Source organism: Brachyhypopomus gauderio, chromosome 1 (assembly GCF_052324685.1).
Source record: "Brachyhypopomus gauderio isolate BG-103 chromosome 1, BGAUD_0.2, whole genome shotgun sequence".
Classification (NCBI taxonomy): Eukaryota; Metazoa; Chordata; class Actinopteri; order Gymnotiformes; family Hypopomidae; genus Brachyhypopomus; species Brachyhypopomus gauderio.
Window position 1 is genome coordinate 14,825,308 of NC_135211.1, and position 18,370 is coordinate 14,843,677.

Genomic DNA, 18,370 nt, shown 5'->3' on the forward strand with positions numbered 1-18,370 from the left:
GTACAAACTCTTCAGTGCACTGGTGCTAGTTGCCTAGGAATCTACCTAACCCAAGTGGATCTCAGCAGTGTCCAAGCGAAAAGCCTCCCGTGCTGGGCGATGTCCTTTCTTTCATACTCTCTGTCCATAAGTTTCGATTTGTTAAGTTTCGATAACTCCCCAATCCTGGCTGCTCGCCATGGAAAATCACCTGCTCCTCTTCTCCCAGTCTGTGTGCCTGGTTATCTAAAAACTGCTTGCTACACATCCTGCACTGAATAGGCCCCTTCTGTTCTCCTCAAGGCCACTGAGGCCTCCTTACTCCTGCTTTCCCACAGTCTTCCTGAAAAACACTAAATTGACACATCAAGTTATTAGCCTTTAATTTTCTTTTTTCCAACAGGATCTCCAGTTGTACCATCACACACAAAAAGGCCATACAGAGGGTCATCAACACGGCGCAGAAGGTTATCGTACACTCTCTCCACTCCCTGGAAGGCCTCTACAGAACTCGGTGTCTCAGGAGGGCTTACACAATCACCAAGGACAGCACACACCCAGGACATAAGATGTTTGAACTGCTGCCCTCGGGCAGACGTTACCGACACCTCAAAACACGGCCAAACCATTTGAAGGACAGTTTTTATAACAGGGCCATATCCCTGTTAAACAACGACTATACAGTTCACGGGTAGGCAGATGTGTTGTCTGCCTACAGGGACAAGTGCAATCAATAACTTATGCTGCTAAAATACAAATGTGCAATAAATTATGCTGCAAATTTAAATTTCTTCACTTGTGTACATAGGAAAGCTTAGTGTGTAAGAGGAGAGCTTAGTTAATTTATGCTGATGCCTGTATAGTTAATCGTAGCTCTTAATCTGTTATTTAATTTGTTTTACCTATTTCATTTTTTTTTATTCTATTTTCTATTGCATCAAGAGGGGGAGGGGGCTGTAAACCAACTTTGTTGTGCAATGTACAATGTACAATGTGTAATGACAGTACATCTTTGACCCAGTTATGCATGTAAGGGTTAATGAAATCTCAGATTCTGAAGAATCATTAATAAAAGCAAAAGTCTGTATAAAACTGCATTTGGACTATTCACCACTATTCTATTGTACAGGTCCTGGAGGGAGGGCAGGGGGGCACCAGTGATCTTTTCTGCAGACCGAATTGTGCGTTGAAGTCTTTGCTTGTCCAAATGAACCATAATGAACCAAAACACTGATGAATGTTGACAGAATGTAGTCAGGTGGGTTAGCTATTATGCTAGCTAATGCTAAATAGCAGTCAAAAATGCGACGCACTGCCAGCTGGTGTGAATCTAAGCATCCGCATGGATTCGTTGTATATTATTGTAGTAATATTTGGAGAATTTGAGTCGCAGTGGCGCCCAAACAAGGAACCAATCAATACAAGATCCTTATAGTGACCAATTACACTGGACTTTACTGCCAGGAACAGGATGATGTTTCCACGACGACGATTTATAAACAGATGAGAGGTAGACGGTGTGAAGTTTGTCGCACAGGTTCAGAAATATTTGAACGTCTATCATAGACAGTCGAGCTGATCAAGCGAAAGAGTCGTGCCCAGTTCTACAACGATGGTAATGGTGATTAACTTCTGACATTAGTTTTGCTTTTACTGTTTCATAAAATGTTAATGTTAAAAACGTTTTCGAGTAGCAGTCAAACGTTCATGGGGTATCTTGCTAAGATAGCTAAAATAGCTAAGATAGCTAAAGATGGTGAACTTTTTATCTACTGTATCTAGCTAGCTAGTTTGGCTGGCTGGATAGCTGTTAGTAAAACTATGCATGCTAGCTAGATTAGTAAATAAATTATAAACATTGCGCCACACGTACGTTTTCGTTTGATTACTTTGCCTGCGATGTTCAGGCTTCCACGAGCCAGAGACGCAACATGTCGCACAGCCATCGTGAAAGGATGATCACGCAGTTACGGCGCCAGGAGGAAAGACGCGAGGATCAAGCCAAATGCATCGCCAAAGACACACAGATGCAAGCGAGTCTAAGGAGCGAGGAGAGCTTCGAGAAGAAACGCTACTTGCGCAAGATGCAAGATGAAGAGTACGAGAGACAAACAGAGGAAGCTTATTTGAAGGTTTGCTGTAATGTTTCCCCCTTTCCTGTCCTAGCTAACCTGCTTTTGTAAGTTGATAAACATCGATAAACATTGTTCAACTTTATTCCCATAGGCAGAGCAGGACAGAGTGTTCAAGGAGAAACAACTGGCGCAAGAGGAAAGAATGGCTAAGGAACTGGCCCGGATAAGTTATGAAAAGCTGCGAGATGAAAAAATGAGGCAGTACATCAAAGAAAACAGGTGTTTGCTCACTTCAAAGCAAACGGTGATCAATGCGTCTAGACCTGTGTCCACACCACCATTTTCCCCATTTGTTAACAGCGATTTATGATTTATAGTGTGGAGCTCCGTGAGCTGGAGGTGAAGCTAAAGTCTGCTTACCTAAACAGAGAAAGAGCGGCACAGGTAGCCGAGAAAGAGGCCATGAAGTACGAGGTCATGGTGAGTGCAGCTCTTATTGAACCGTCACACCAGCTCAAAAGGCACGAACACGGTGGTCGAGGCTTGCGCATGCAGTTTCAGCCTTGCTTTTCTGGCTCGTGCCAATTCAGAAGGCGGAAGCAGAAGTCTGCCGTAAGATGAGAAGTGAGCAGGAGCGGGCAGCGGCGTTTGAGGAGCAGCAGGAGCAGAGGCGTCACGAGGAGGTGTTGCGCTACCAGCAGGACCTAGAGCAGCAGCTGGTGGACAAGGAACGTGAGAGGCAGGCGGCCTACGAGGAGTTCCTCAAAGAGAAGCTCCTGGTGGACGAAGTCGTCCGAAAGATCTACGAGGAGGACCAGATGTGAGACTCCGTACTTATATTTATGTGGTTTTGTTTGCTTGATATGTTCACTCTTTATGCAGACCTTTTAAGGCTTATTCTAGCTGAGAGGTTGTATGACTGTAAACTGCGAAACTCTTGCGTTCTTCCTGTACTGTATATTTAACAGGGTTTAACAGCTGGTTCACTGAATGTTGAAGCGAGTTCACTGGATATAGAAGCTAGTTCACCAGGACATGTGTCTTTAAAGGGTGGGCTTTTATCTTCAGGGAGCGGCAGCTGCGGCTGGAGAAGGTGGAGGCCACACAGAGGTACATCGAGGAGTTCAAGAAGCACCAGGCCGAGTGGAGACGCATGGAGCGCGAGAAGATGGAGGAGGAGAACCGGCGCATTCTGGAGTTTGCCAAGTACCAGCAGAGGAAGGAAGAAGACAGGATGGCCAGTGCTAGAGAGAGAGAGAAGGCCAGAGAAGGCCTCCAGAAGATGGTAGGTGGCAAGAGATACCACCTCGGTCTGGTCTGGGATTAATGGGTCTGGTGACCGAGTTGCCCTCCCTTCTGCCCTCTTAGCTGACTGAGAAGATGGAGCAGGAGAGGCAGCAGCGTGAGGAAATGGAGCGTGTCCGGGAGGAGCTGTACCTGGAGGAGCAGGCTGAGGCCTCCAGACAGAGAGAAATCGTGAGTTGTTCCTCACGTCCGTGCACAAGTGGAGAAATCAGCAAAACAATGCTGAATCATTCATCAATGTTTTTTATTTTAATTTAAAGAATGATGAAATCCATATGGTAAAAAACAAAGTCCCTAAAGTTCATATTTCTGTACGAATATAAAGAACTATAAATATATATAAACCATCTAAATCGTTTTCTTCAGTCAGTTCTCCCGTCTCCGAGAGACGTGCATCAATCTGGCCTGTTTTCTCCTGCACCAAATCCACAGGAGGAGATGGAGCAGAGGATCCGACGGAGACTGGAACTCCAGCGCACGGTCCAGGAGCAGCTGGCCTTCAAGCAGCTCCAGCGGCAGGTGCAGCAGGAGGAGGAGGAGACCTTCCGCCAGGCCATGCTGGCCAAGTTCGCCGAGGACGACCGGGTCGAGCAGATGAACGCGCAGAGGCGCCGCCTCAAGCAGCAGGAGCACAAACGTGCCGTGGAGAAGCTGATCGAGGAGCGCAGGCGCCAGTACCTGGCCGACAAGGTGAGGTCCTCCGACGGACTATTACACACGCAGCGCTGCCTGATTACATAACCCTGCTTCACTTCAGTGTGATTACTGATGCGTATTAGATTGAGAGGTTTGTAAGGATGGCTCTTTATGTTAATTTTATGTATTGTGAGGGATTTATAAAATGTATTATAGATGATTTATTATATTAAGTAGAGAAATGTAACGTTATACAGGAGCGTGAGGCAGAGGAGAGAGCGATGGAGGAGGAGAGGGAAGCCTTGCGCCGGGAGATCATCGAAGAGGAGAGACAGAAGCTCCTCAAGCTCCATGCTACAAAGCTGCTTGGGTACCTACCAAAGGTAAAAACCCTTCACTGTACCCACCAAAGCTAAAAACGCCTCGCTGTACCCGCCAAAGCTAAAAACGCCTCACTGTACCCGCCAAAGCTAAAGACGCCTCACTGTACCCGCCAAAGCTAAAGACCCCTCACTGTACCCACCAAATCTAAAGACCCCTCGCTGTACCCGCCAGAGCTAAAGACCCCTCGCTGTACCCACCAGAGCTAAAGACTCATCACTGTACCCGCCAAAGCTAAAGACTCCTCACTGTACCCGCCAAAGCTAAAAACGCCTCAATGTACCCGCCAAAGCTAAAGACCCCTCGCTGTACCCGCCAAAGCTAGACGCCTCACTGTACCCGCCAAAGCTAAAGACCCCTCACTGTACCCGCCAAAGCTAAAGACCCCTCGCTGTACCCGCCAAAGCTAAAGACCCCTCGCTGTACCCGCCAAAGCTAAAGACCCCTCACTGTACCCGCCAAAGCTAAAGACCCCTCACTGTACCCGCCAAGGCTAAAGACGCCTCACTGTACCCGCACAAATCTAAAGACGCCTCACTGTACCCGCCAAAGCTAAAGACCCCTCACTGTACCCGCCAAGGCTAAAGACCCCTCACTGTACCCGCCAAAGCTAAAGACCCCTCACTGTACCCGCCAAGGCTAAAGACGCCTCACTGTACCCGCACAAATCTAAAGACCCCTCACTGTACCCGCCAAAGCTAAAGACCCCTCACTGTACCCGCCAAAGCTAAAGACGCCTCACTGTACCCGCACAAATCTAAAGACCCCTCACTGTACCCGCCAAAGCTAAAGACCCCTCGCTGTACCCACCAATAAAGACCCCTCACTGTTCCATATATGGGACTGTTTTGAGATTGATAAAGATTTCACTAATAAGATTTAATTGTTTTAATGATTTGATACTGTTTACTGCTATAAATGGGTTTTCAACACTGTGCAAATACCCTTTTTGTTCATTAGGGAATTTTCAGAGAGGATGATATGGAGCTCTTTGACGAAGATTTTAAGAGCAATTTCAAGAAACGTCAAACTGATCTATTCTCGGAGGAGGGCTGGGGAGAAGATGAATAATGCACGTTTCCAGCTCCGGACCACTAGATGGCGGAATTGATTGATTCAGTGAATTGTTATCTTTTGCTACTACTTGAAGTTTTGAACAAGCAATGGCTCACAGTTGCTTTACATATTTTTTAGAAACTTGTAACACAATTGGATGGACCTAAATGCAATTTGTTTGTTTTAAACATAAAAACTCTTATTGTGCAAAAACACAGCAGCATGTATGATTTTAAAATTTATAAATGCAAAGTTGTCTAATGTATATTTATGAGCCAATCTTTAATAAATGTTGTGCAGTGTTTGAAAACATGTACAGTACAATCTGTTTTATCACACATGTCAGCACAACATAAATCTGATGTGTTTATCTGAGGAAATAGCAAAGATGATATCAAAGGAGCTCTTTAGATGCACTTTACATTCTGAAGTGTCTTTAGATTCTCTTTACACTCTGTAGTCTCGATATGTTCTTTACACTCTAGTCTCTAGAAATGGGCCTGGAATTCCTTCACCTGAAGCAAAAGCTCAAAAACTTCAAAAACTTTGTTACACCCTAAGGATACTGTTGCTATAGTGAATCAAGCTATACTTAATGCAGATTTCAGCGGAATGCAAACAGCTTCCTCTATGGGAGGCACATCAGTGGGGTTTTTCCGCAGCAGATATCCACTGTGCTGAGAGTTGTGCACAGAGTGCTCCCTGGGTCTTCATCACACTCCTCCTCCTCAGTTAAAGTAGATTGCCCGGTCACTTGTGCACGGCTTGGTGCCATGAAAAAATGTGCAGAAAATTGTCTCTTTGTTGGTGTAAGGGAACAGGATGTGTCTTTTCTGACTGATACAGGAGCCCATACCATTACTTCATCAGAGGAAATTTGTGCAGCCTTCAGATTGTCATTAACAGACAAACGCATTGTCACTGAAGGTGTGGGAGACACCAATGTGTTTCTCAGTCTGATCCAGCAGATGTCTGCTTAGGACCTAAAATCATTTCATGGCAGGTTTTACTGGGAAAGTTGATAATATTTTTGGAATTAATTTCTTAAAGATTCCTGAGTATTGCCTCTCTGAAATGATCCGCTTTTGATGATCTTCCAACAGTATGTGCCGTCTCACGGTTGACGACCGAATATCTAATCAAAATATTGATATGTTTAGGTTATGACATGTTTTGATATGGCATACCTGCTATTCACAGCTGTTTCTCGGTTGTTATGGCTAACGGGTTCCAGTCTGCTCCACGTTGCCCCTGAGAGTCAGCCCTAGCTTGCATTCACTGTGGGGGGATGTTCAGTATCCGTGAACCTGATTACCCAAAGGTTTACATGACGTTCCAACTATTCTCAGGCTGAGCACATCTAAACTCCAGTCAATGGGTAAAATGGACTGAAGCCCTACCTAGTGTACTTTCCTTTAAACGGAGAGACCAAGGCTGGAGCCAGGGGTGGTTGATCTCAGACAAGCAGACATTCACTTATTATTGACTCCTTAACTATTGTCAGGGTATAACCCAAACAGTACAGGGAGCTCAAGCACTGATCTATGATGCCTGGTCCCCAGCAGCTGACGGTCGACATGCGATCATTCAAGATCAATGCTGTCACACTGAGGAAACATGACAAACAGACCATCAGCCTTTCACTGGTTATGTGGAACAACGGCATGACTGAACTACCCTCTAGTTTTAACGTTAGATGCACGTTGGTGTATCTATTTCCTTCTATGAGGAGTAGTCATAGTACAAGGACTTGTTAAGTTGAAAAATCCATTAAAGCTCAGAAGTATAGTGAGTAAGTGGGGCCTGTGGGCCTTTGTGTGCTTCAGGAAGGCATATATGGGATAAGGGCTATGCAGATGAAGGCACACAGGCATTTCAGTCTGAGGATAATGATGATGTGCGTGCGCAAAATTCACTTATACTAGTCCTGGCATTTCTCGCATTACACCAGCCCCCTGAATCTGCACTTATCGACATATCAGGCCTGACATGAACATTCCTCCAGCCGTTTAGCAGCTGGGTCAGTGAGTGTTGCCCTCAACGACACCGCCCGGTTCCCTGGCTGGCTCAGACAGGCCGGGCAGACGGCTGGGTCTAATCAAAAGCGATGGCCTGTGCACAGCTAAGCGTGTAAGCCTTTTTTAACCTGTCACTCAGGTCAGGCTTCACGGACTATGAAAATTGTTTTCCTCCCCATGCTTACATTACTGAATTTGTAATTCGGATACTTGTACTGGTGTCCTTAAAGCACTGTTAGGCTCCAACACAGTCTTCACTTCCTCTCCAATCACAGGGCACCTGCCTTTCAAAAGCAGATTGCCATATAGTTCTTTATCCACTGATTCAGCTTAACAATGCATTATAGAGCTTTAATTCCTAATCAAACAAATTAATATGCAATACACAAAAAAACTCAGTGTGGACTTAATTGGTTACACAGTTAGCAAATCGCATTGCACGTGATTGAATTTGTCCACAAGTGAAGCCATATATTTGTATCAAACATGGTTTTCAACACTGTAAGCTTCCTATTAAACCATTGTCTATACTCTTAACTCTTCACCGATATGAGAAACATTTCACGGGAAATGTTTACTTCATATACGTGCTATCATCGAGTCAAAACACATGCATTACAATGCTAATTTAATGCATCTCCTTCAGTAATACACATGAAACATTACTGGCATGTTATGCTAATAATTCCCTCTATGCTGCTCTGGTGAATGTCTGAATCACTGATTTCAAAGATGTATCAGCCCATCAGCCAGTCACTGATCATGCTCAGACATGATTCAAACTGACATTGTTTCCCATCGCAGGCTTCCACTAACCCACCTGATATGACAGGGGAACGATACCTCTAGGAATGACCAGGGGTGGTTTTGGAAGGGTCACTAGACAGTGGAGGACTGCTGTTTAACAATCTATTTAATAGATTTGAATAGGAATTAATTGCAGCAGAATTAATACGAAAATTAATATACCTATGATGTTAGAGTAAAAAATATGAAAACATTTCTGAACAGCAGTCGGCCTAATGATCTCAGTGCTCAGTGCTCAGTGTTATTTTCTCCTGAAATTGGTATGAACTGGTTGATAGGCGTAATGAAATGTGTGATTATGGGACGTACCACAAAAGACGCTATTGCACACCAAGGATGCCCACATCCTTTCACATCAACGACCAACCAGTGGGAGGTATATACAATAGACCAATTAAAGAGGAGCGGTTGCGTGAGAATGTTTGAATAATTATTAGGCGTGCGTTTGAGTTGGATTTACATCAATTCATTATATACACCGGGGCGGGCTCATAAACCACAATTGCTCATAACTACCAGACCGTTATTAATCTAATCAGCGTTCATGAATATGTTCGATGTTTGTGTTTTGATTACTATCCCTTTCCCCACTTTTGAATAGCTAATGCTGTCCATAAAGCTTCATGCAGTCTGTCACGAGGAGCCTTAATTAGGGGGTTTCCTGTAACGAGTGATAAGCAAATAAGTTCCCTTCACCACTACCTAATCTAGAAGCATCTTGTTGTGTTTGATAACGATTTTTGTCCTCCAGCTTTCAACACCAATTTGTTAAGCGAGGACACGCGGAATCCAAGTTTACATGTCCTTCCCGTGAAAATGTGACAAAGGGTGCTGTTCATTCGGGGCTGAATACTGCAGATAAGACATAACTACAGGTACCAAATCAAGTCTTCCATCAAGGCACCTGCTGGAAAATGATGTAAAACCTAATTTGATCAAATTCACCCTTTTTGCGCTCTCAGAGAAACAGATTTCAGTCGATTACGACTTACATTGTTATTTATAAATTTCGGCAAAGCTTTATGTTACTGTGACTTATTTTACCTTACTCTTTTACGGTAATCATAAAGGTCACGTGTAGTTTATAAATGGAGAGTAGTAGGTCCGTAGGCTTTTCTTCCAAAAGTAGTTAACAGAATTGAGAGTTTCAAAAGATTAAGAATAGGCCTACTTTTTGGCATCAGTGTATTAGCTGTTGCGTTAGGCGTTCCCTTTAACCTATTAAAACGATAAATGCGTATATTTCCAGCCCTTATAGTCATAACGAGAATGTCTAAAAACAACTGGACAGTTCTATGACTGTCCTGATCGTAATTTTCCATTTCCTGCTCTCCATGTCGTAGAAGTCAACCCCCTTTCGCGCCAACCCCCTTCCGTCATCCCGGTTGATAAATACCGAAGCGCTCTGAACTCCGTTAACGCAGTTACCTATATCGGTGATAGCGGAAACACTTGGAGAGGTGCGTCGGCCTCGTCCGCGCCACTGTAAAAAAGATAGTCACGCACCAGGGTATGTTTTCCAGTAAGACTGACGGACCACGCCGAGGACAATCTTTCGACTCAATTAACAACTATTATGGGAAGAAACTATAAGTATTATGGGAAGAACAATGAGGTTAGTCACTGTTTAATTTATTCCGTGCTTACGGTTTTATATTTACATTTACATTTACGGCATTTAACAGACGTTCTTATCCAGAGCGACTTACAAAAGTGCTTTGCATCTGTTTTAAGGCAGTATTTCGATTTTATACCGTTTGTAAGGATTTTATATTCTGGGAGACCTTTTCATAACCCTAAAATATTTGAAAGTACAGCAACGACAACAAAAAAGTAACTTATAAGAAGACCTGCAAATGGATCCAAGATCTAGGAGAGTAATATGTTTCTGTTGTCGCTGTCCTTGACGAAGTGCTGAAATCACTCAGACGAACAATTTGTTATGTCAATTAATGTCTGATCGATGCGTCTTGATTAGTTTCTGGCAAGCCTTCGTAGTTTTTTGTTTGTTTGTTTGTTTTGATAAAGAGTTAATGTAAATATGAACAAACTCTTCAAGCACGAGGAAGTCACAGACACGTGTTATTCTCTGTTCTTTCATTTGAAGACGAATAAGTCTGCTTTTAACAATATTGTTGAGAATCTAGTTAAAAACCTATCCTCTTGAGAAAGAACATACAACTATTGTGGTCTCTCTGAAGTAAGTAACCTTGTAAAGGCATTGAAACAGTTTCAGGTATGCTTACATCTGTCAGCAAACATATCAACAATCTCAATCAACATATTTGACTTGTTGTTTTCAATGCAGTCTTGTGTGGATGAAATAACACAACGTGTGGGTGACTCGAGAACGCTTAGTTTTGGGATAACTGGTTATGTTCATTTTCATTTTATACACTGCATGGGAATACAATCCTAGAAAGTTTCATTCAAACCACTGATTTCTGATTGCCAATTTTATGCTGTTATCTTATTCATTATATCCTTTACATTTATCCAATACAGGACAGGAAAATCAGATAAACCTTTTGCATATCGAGTCACAGGAGTCCAGTCAGAGCAGCTCCAACCTGGAGGTGCTTGTCGGTTGTGAAAGTGTGTGAGAGACTCTGAATGGGTTCACCAAGCTACTCAGACAGCAGATGTACCTTACCATGGACTCACCGGGCAGGTTTTGCACCCCTGAAGATGGTAAAAACCCTCCAGCATTTTTATGGAATGCTTGGCACAAGACAAAGTTTTTCTCCTGGGTTTTTCCTAGATGTGTTTGAGAAAGATAATAAAACTGCATTGCATGGTAAAGCAGTAAAACCTGTACAAGCCGTGTCTGCTTGGCGTTACAGACATCCCAAAGGAGCCCTGGTTCCCCAAGAAGATCTCAGACCTTGACAAGTGTGCCAATCGTGTTTTGATGTATGGATCTGACCTTGATGCTTATCATCCTGTGAGTGCCGTTCCCTCTTCTAAGTATATTATTCATAGGTATTGTTTCCTGTTATTGCTGTCTGAACTTGCTGTCAAAGCGCTTTTCAGATTAGCAACAAAAATCTATTACTCATTATGATCATTCTGAATGAGTAAAATACTGTCATTGTTGCTGATCTTTCTCTAGGGATTTAAAGACGACATGTATCGTAAGAGGCGAGAATACTTCGCAAATCTCGCATTGAACTACAGACAGTACGTATCACACCGATCTGTTTATTCGTTCATCCTGTAGAGCAAACAAACCTCACATTAGTTAACCAACCTCTCTCTCTCTCTCTCTCTCTCTCTCTCTCTCTCTCATTAATCTCTCTCTCCCCAAACCCTCCCTTCCCTCCCCTCCTCCCAATGTCAAGTGGAGACCCGATCCCAAGGGTGGAGTTCACAGAGGAGGAGGTGCGGACGTGGGGGGTGGTGTTCAGGGAGCTGAATAAGCTGTACCCCACGCACGCCTGCAGGGAACACCTGCAGAACCTGCCCCTGCTCTCACGGCACTGCGGCTACAGGGAGGATAACATCCCCCAGCTGGAGGACGTGTCCCGCTTCCTCAGGGGTGAGACTCCGTCTCCTCCACCCGCACCCCACCACACGCCGCCATACTGGAATACACTGTTGACTCAGCCGATCTAGTCAACAGTGTATTCCCGTGTTCTGGTGTATTCCAAAGCTAGGCTGATCTACGAGGTTTGTCTGGCTTTACAAGAACACTGAAAGTTCTGTAATGTATGTGATGTATGCTTTAAATTTCACACAGGTAAACCAGTTACTGTACAGTGTGCTGCATACATGTCTCTCCTCATGAATAAAATAGTATGTGTATGTACATAAACATTTGCATGTCGGTTGGATGTTCTAGAGCGAAGCGGATTCACTATCCGCCCTGTTGCCGGCTACTTGTCCCCCCGCGACTTCCTGGCAGGGTTGGCCTTCCGTGTGTTCCACTGTACCCAGTACATTCGTCACAGTTCGGTGCCGCTCTACACGCCCGAGCCGTGAGTTTGGCGTCGCCTGCATGTGTTCCCGGGCCCGCCGGGCTCACAACAGATACGCTGCCACCTGCTGTCTGCCTCATCCTTGTTCACATCAGGCTTTGCACTTCAACCAGCAGCTGTCACTGGCCCCATTGTTTCCTGGTTGCTGTTAGTTCGTTTGTTTTTAGTCTGTAACCCTGCGTTTGTGGGTGTGTTTTTTCAGTGGGGAGGAACAGTGTTTTTACATTGCAGGGACACATGTCATGAGCTGCTGGGACACGTGCCTCTGTTGGCAGAACCGAGCTTCGCCCGGTTCTCACAGGAGCTTGGCCTGGCATCGCTGGGGGCGCCCGACGACGCCGTGCACAAACTGGCCACCGTGCGTGCTGTTCTTCAACTGTACTCTAGCTACAATGCATTACACTGACATATCTCTAATGTGTCTTTTCACATGACTGAGCTATGTTATCATCACATGACTGAGCTATCGTTTCATGACAGCACAGCCAACCTTCAATTCGCAATATTAATCAGCAAACACTTCTCAGTAAATCTTTATGAATTCAAACAACATCTTTAAAATGCCACCGAGTTCATTCCAGGGAATCGGGGAGTTTTGTTTTGCTTTGAGTCTGTGTAGAGATGTGAGGGAGTGTGTTTTCCTTGTGTGTGTGTTTGCAGTGTTACTTCTTCACGGTGGAGTTTGGCTTGTGTAAGCAGGAAGGGCAGCTGAGAGCGTACGGAGCCGGCCTGCTCTCATCCGCCAGTGAACTGCAGGTAAACGAACCCGCTCACACCGTCCTGTAGCTGCAGTGTAAATACACTCTGCAAATAAGGAAGACGGGTCAGGGGCCTGCATGCGGAAAGCCTGCTTGAAATGCTTTTGGTTTTAATCGCAGTGGCATTAAATGGCATGAGCATAACCCCATAAGCACTGTTGAGCAGGGCTGGGCACGTGAGATTGCTTTTCCGTTACAGCACGCCCTCTCTGGCAGTGCCAGAGTCCTGCCGTTTGAGCCCAAAGTCACGTGCAAACAGGAGTGTCTGATCACCACCTTTCAGGAGGTTTACTTCATGTCTGACAGCTTTGAGGAGGCCAAGGCTAGGATGAGGTAACCCTTTCCTTACTTGCAGCTCAGTTTGTTTTAATGGATATATAAACATGTCTAATCAACTAGCCTAATTAGGGGAGCTGTAGGAAACAGTCATACAGAACTGTTGTATTCAACACAGTTGTGCAGCATTTAGTGTGCTTATATTAATGACACAAAAATCATCAGCATTCATTCAGAAGATGCTGCGGAAGTCATGTGACCATGCACAGAAAGCTCGAGTCATGTGACCATGCACCATGGGACAGTTCATTGCTGGACAGAATGCACTGCCATTACACTTATAAATGGACCAAAAGGGACCTTAAAGGGGAAACGTTTGCACGCTCATTTCACGATAAGGCATAAATGCGATAAATGTCCTGGACAGGTTGGGAGTGTGGGGCGTCTCACCCTCAGCCCGTGGGTAACATTACCCCTTTCTTTCCACAGGGAGTTTGCTAAGACCATCAAGCGTCCTTTCACCATGCGCTACGACCCCTACACGCAGAGCATGTGCATGTTGAAGCATGTGCCCAGTATCACCGGCGTGGTGGAGGAGATCCGGCATGAGCTCGATATGGTCGGCGATGCACTGCAGCGGCTCAACAAACACCTGGGCATCTGATTACCACCAAGCCTCACCCACGTTGGGCCTGCAGACACCAAATCCCACCTACAGGGGGAGCAGTTTCCTAACCCCGCCCACATCAGGCCCACAACACTGCAGCATTCTGCGTGTTTCCTGTTGCATAAAACCTAATTCATAGAGAGTCTGACAATTACAAAGTGAGTTTTTACCGGGTGTGTTAAAACAGAGAAAACACTACATTTTGCAAGCCAGCAGAACTAGAGTTTGATATTTATTCCCTAATGAGTAATAATCCTTTATATATATCATCATATCTGATTGTTGTTTAAAGACAGTTACTCTACATTGCTATGACATTAAATTCAGTTAGTAGGAAGTGTTAGACCATAGATATTGTTGTTGCTACTACATAGGAAAGCCAGTGATTTTGGATTCACATCAGCATCGATCAGAGTGACATAACTTAATAAAAGGAAATGGATAATCTTTGAAAGATTTCTTTGAAGAATCAAACTTCAGTTTCCTAGAAACTAATAATCCTCTAATATGGACATTGGTTTGTTCTGCTTCCTTTCATTATCAGAGTGCAGAAGTAAAACGTTTATTGACAAAGTATGAATAAATATCAAAATAGTGAATCTGAATTCTGTGTGTGTAAGTGTGCGTGCACATGTGCATGTCTGATGTACAAATATCTGTGCAGTAGAAGAACTGGGAATCTCGTCTACTTCACCAATCCGTCCTCATGTGAATTTTTTCATTCATAAATATGATTCTGTATAGTGATCTAGTGCAGATAGAAGTAAAGCAATGGAAACTCAGAGAGACTGAGAATCATCTAACATGTTATTGCAGGGTTGTCCTTCAGCTTCAGAGTATCATACCAAAAAAACCCATAAAGATCAAATAAAAAATCACTTAAAAGTCTTTCTGGATATAAAATTTGTTTACCACAGCAGTAAACAAATATATTGTTCTTAAGTGTTGATATGGTAGCAATCATATGTAATAAGATAAAAGCTTTTCTCAGAGTTCGGTGTACTCATTCAACCAGCAGAGGGGAGTATGGTACCATCAAAGCAACTACAACAGCAACAGTAAGAAGAGAAACCATTTGAGATACAGCTTTACAAAAATGTGCATACTTTACATCATGAGTCAGATGTTTTTCCAAATATTGAGGCTGAATTCATAGCCATGTAATGTTGTTAAAAGGAAACGAGGAATACGATGCTATATTTGGTCTTTATGTAGCATTGTGCAGGGAATGTGTGCAGGGTTTGCATGCACCACCACTAAGATGAATTTGCATGCAGGCACACACACAAACAAACACATCTGCCTTCAGTATTTATGTGGCTCGTCTGGTTTTATGAGTTCCCAGTAGTGGATGAGTGAGCTGAGGCTGATGGGTGCACGAGGGCAATAAAGGGTGGATCACTGCACACCCGCTTCTCTGGCCCTCATGTGTGCAATATGAAACTCAAGTAAATCACAGAAAGCACCTAAAGCGGGCAGATTGTGAGTCAGGTTCTGGTCCGGTGGATGTATGGACCTTGGTACCATTTTCACTCCCAACATGGATTCCGTGGAGAGCAGTGGTGGAGGTTTGTCACGTGCCTAGCCAACTCTCCTGAGGCACCTACATCACAGGAAACAGGATCTGCCTTAAACTCCAGGCCACATGGTGCTGAGTGCTTCAGCATATCCCTCGGGTCTGTCCAGCCCCTGAGACAGAGGAAGCAAAGAAGCACAGTACACACAGCAATCCTGAATGGGAAATGTGCTCCACCTACCACAAACAAAGTGTGTAGTCAATATTCTCTTGGCCATGAGACCGTTAGCACAAGGGTTATGGGAACACGCGACCATCTAGAGCAGCGAGGTTGCACTCACACATCTCAGGTATTCATGTCGGCTAAGTGTAGCTCTTCTATACGTGCTGTTGTTGAAGGGAGCGTTGAAGGAAATGTTGAGTGGATTGCACTTACACACCTCTGGGGAGAACCCAGAGATCATGCTAAAACACATCTAAAAGAGATGTGATCTTAAAGTCATGCTTGCAGTACCTTCTAAGACTGCTGAGAAAAGATGCACCGCTTACCTATTGATGATTACTGCCAGTAATACAAGGAAATATGTTTGGCTGTATGGTTTAGGTGCACATACTGCACCCTCCCTTGGGGTTTATGTTTCTTTTGTATAGCATCAGATGGCACTGGCTCAAGCTGAGATCAGATTGGCAGTAACATGACTAATAGGATGAGGTGATGATTAACCCAAACACAGGTCAACTTATTATATATGTATCTGCTAAAGTGCTAGAGATTCTCAGGTACGCTTTTATTTCCAGAAGGCGTGATCACTATAACACTCTTCTGTTTAGCTTAAACTAGACAGCCCTGAGTAGGTAGGTGTTCCTGCCTCTGTTTCCAGTGAAACACAGACATTAGCATAAGCAGGGGTCATGGAACAGGCAGGTACCTCACAGGTAAATCTATTTTTCAACCATTGTTTTAAAAGTGTTAAAGTGTCTAACCAGTGTTTCAAAGACAACAACAGGGAAGATAATGCTAGGCTACAGTAAATGGTTTAGCAACAATACAACTAGAAAGACTTCAGATTAGAATTTACAATCTGTTGATATACTTTTGTACTGCTCTTAATGAGCCCATTGGTGAGTTGCAGGTGTAGCTAATGATCAGTGGGCGGGGCCAGAGGAACTGCTGGTAAACGTGGAGCAGCAAAGCCTGGAGCCAGGCCTCCTTGATGTGGTGGAGAAGGGGTGGTGCATACAGGATGCTCCATAAATAAAGTTTGACTTTGACTTGACTAACAAGGAGAGCATTTTTTCCCTGCTCTATATCCAGTAGCACAAAGCAAGAACTACATAGCCAGGCTGAACAGGCAGAGCTGATCAATGGCATTTGACAACATGTGGATGACTGCTCCAAGTCCTCTGGGAAGCATGAAGGTCAGAGTGGTGAACATCCTGGAACAGTGGAGGTCCGGCTCGTTTTACTGCTCCATCACTACTTCCCTAATGAGGAAACGCCTGAAAGGCTGGGAACAACCAGATAGGCACATCACAAGGAAAGGTGTGACACGCTGTAAAAAAAAAAAGATAGGGAAAATAAAGAAATGACTTCATAACTGACCTCATTTCTTGCCATGGTTGTGTGCAGGAATATAGCTTGGTTTGGTATTATAAGGGTACAGTGGGCGAACAGAATGTGGAGTTGGGGGACTGGGATAATAAACATTGCATCTGTGAGTGACTGCAAAACTGCAAGTATTTGTGTAAATGTGTGTGTAGGTGTGTCTCTAAGTTTGTCTCTCTTTCATATGCAGAGTCCCACTGCCCCATACTCACTATTGATCCATCCTCTCCTTCCGTTCTTGTCTTCCGCTCCTTCATTGTCTGCATCTAATGAGTGGCAGTTATAGATGTTCAGTGTAACGTCCATCCTCGGGTTGCCGCCTCTCACACTATACATTACAGTAATACGACTCGGTTGACTCTATTGACCGGATTTATCCATGGCTAGGAAATTTTGGGGTGTTCGGTTAGTCCCAGCCTTAACCAAACACACCAGATTTTGTGACGCTCTCAGTTACTCATTGTACTGCGTCATGGGCCTGTTTTTGCCAACAAAGCCACACATACCTACATATTCATACATGTAGAAATGCTTTCACAAAGTCAGCATATGAAGGACAGTTGTGAAAATATTGGTTCATATTGGTTCATCACATGCTTATTGGTTCATACACTGACCTTTTCACCTTTTTTGCCTTCATCTGTCACCCTAACTCTAACCCTAACCCCAACCCTAACTCTAACCTTAGTGTGTCCAAATACACGTTTCTACCTGTTGAAACCATGTTTTCTCCTTTTCACCCCTTGGTAAATTCCAGACCCATTTTCATAGCCACCCAGAAATACACAACATGACATCCTTTTTCTATCCCCCCCCCCCCCCCCCCCCCTATTTTTTCTTTTATAGGTTACTTTTCCAGGGGATATCCCCTGAAATAGTTGGTGTGCCTGAGCACCAAAGTGTTAAAAAACCTAATCTGTAAGCCATTAACCCCAAGACCTAACCCCAACCACTAAACCTAACCCCAACCCTACCTCTAACCCTAACTCTAACCCCAACCATAACTCTAACTCTAACCCTAACCCTAACCCCAACCCCTAAACCTAACCCTTCCCCTCACCCAGCCCTAACCCTAACCTTTCTCTGTCCCGGGCCCTAAACCTAACCCTCCCCATCGCCTGGCCCTAAACTTAACCTCTCCCCCTTACCTAGCCCCAACCCTAGCCTCTCCCTTTCCCGGGCCCTAAAACCTAACCTTCCCCCTTACCTAGCCCTAAACCAGGGGTCACCAACGTGAATGTCGCCCGCGAGGACGTCACGAGTTGCCCGCGGGCTTGTTTTAAAAATAGCTCACTATAGTGCCATGCACCAAA

The 18,370-nt window shown here is 44.4% G+C and overlaps 2 protein-coding genes and 1 long non-coding RNA gene across 3 annotated transcripts; 2 read left to right on the top strand and 1 right to left on the bottom strand.

Moving 5' to 3' along the window:
• Window positions 1–1,180: 1,180 nt before the first annotated feature.
• mns1 (meiosis-specific nuclear structural 1) lies at window positions 1,181–5,710 on the top strand. The gene is made up of 10 exons (XM_076998478.1): window positions 1,181–1,594; window positions 1,887–2,111; window positions 2,206–2,333; window positions 2,432–2,534; window positions 2,645–2,874; window positions 3,123–3,339; window positions 3,423–3,530; window positions 3,792–4,049; window positions 4,253–4,378; window positions 5,337–5,710. Exons 1-10 carry the CDS (start codon window positions 1,592–1,594, stop codon window positions 5,445–5,447), a joined length of 1,509 nt encoding a protein of 502 aa, XP_076854593.1. The 5' UTR covers window positions 1,181–1,591; the 3' UTR covers window positions 5,448–5,710.
• A 3,987-nt stretch (window positions 5,711–9,697) lies between these two features.
• Window positions 9,698–14,869, top strand: tph1b (tryptophan hydroxylase 1b). Its single transcript, XM_076998486.1, is given in 11 exon segments — window positions 9,698–9,846; window positions 10,367–10,493; window positions 10,768–10,948; window positions 11,101–11,201; window positions 11,370–11,437; window positions 11,599–11,795; window positions 12,099–12,234; window positions 12,466–12,592; window positions 12,895–12,990; window positions 13,192–13,325; window positions 13,758–14,869. Coding segments are annotated over 11 exon segments (1,419 nt in total). The 5' UTR covers window positions 9,698–9,769; the 3' UTR covers window positions 13,933–14,869.
• LOC143509642 (uncharacterized) lies at window positions 14,766–16,394 on the bottom strand. The gene is made up of 3 exons (XR_013129715.1): window positions 16,001–16,394; window positions 15,693–15,838; window positions 14,766–15,538 (listed from the first exon to the last, which is right to left on the bottom strand). It is a non-coding gene; the product is annotated as an uncharacterized LOC143509642 (long non-coding RNA).
• Between the last annotated feature and the right edge of the window lie 1,976 nt (window positions 16,395–18,370).

What these genes read in the sequence shown, in the direction of transcription:
- mns1 (XM_076998478.1), top strand. An exon ending in CAGTACATCAAAGAAAACAG is followed by an intron (nt 2,334 to 2,431) that starts GTGTTTGCTCAC and finishes TATGATTTATAG; the next exon opens with TGTGGAGCTCCGTGAGCTGG. An exon ending in TGCTTGGGTACCTACCAAAG is followed by an intron (nt 4,379 to 5,336) that starts GTAAAAACCCTT and finishes TTTGTTCATTAG; the next exon opens with GGAATTTTCAGAGAGGATGA.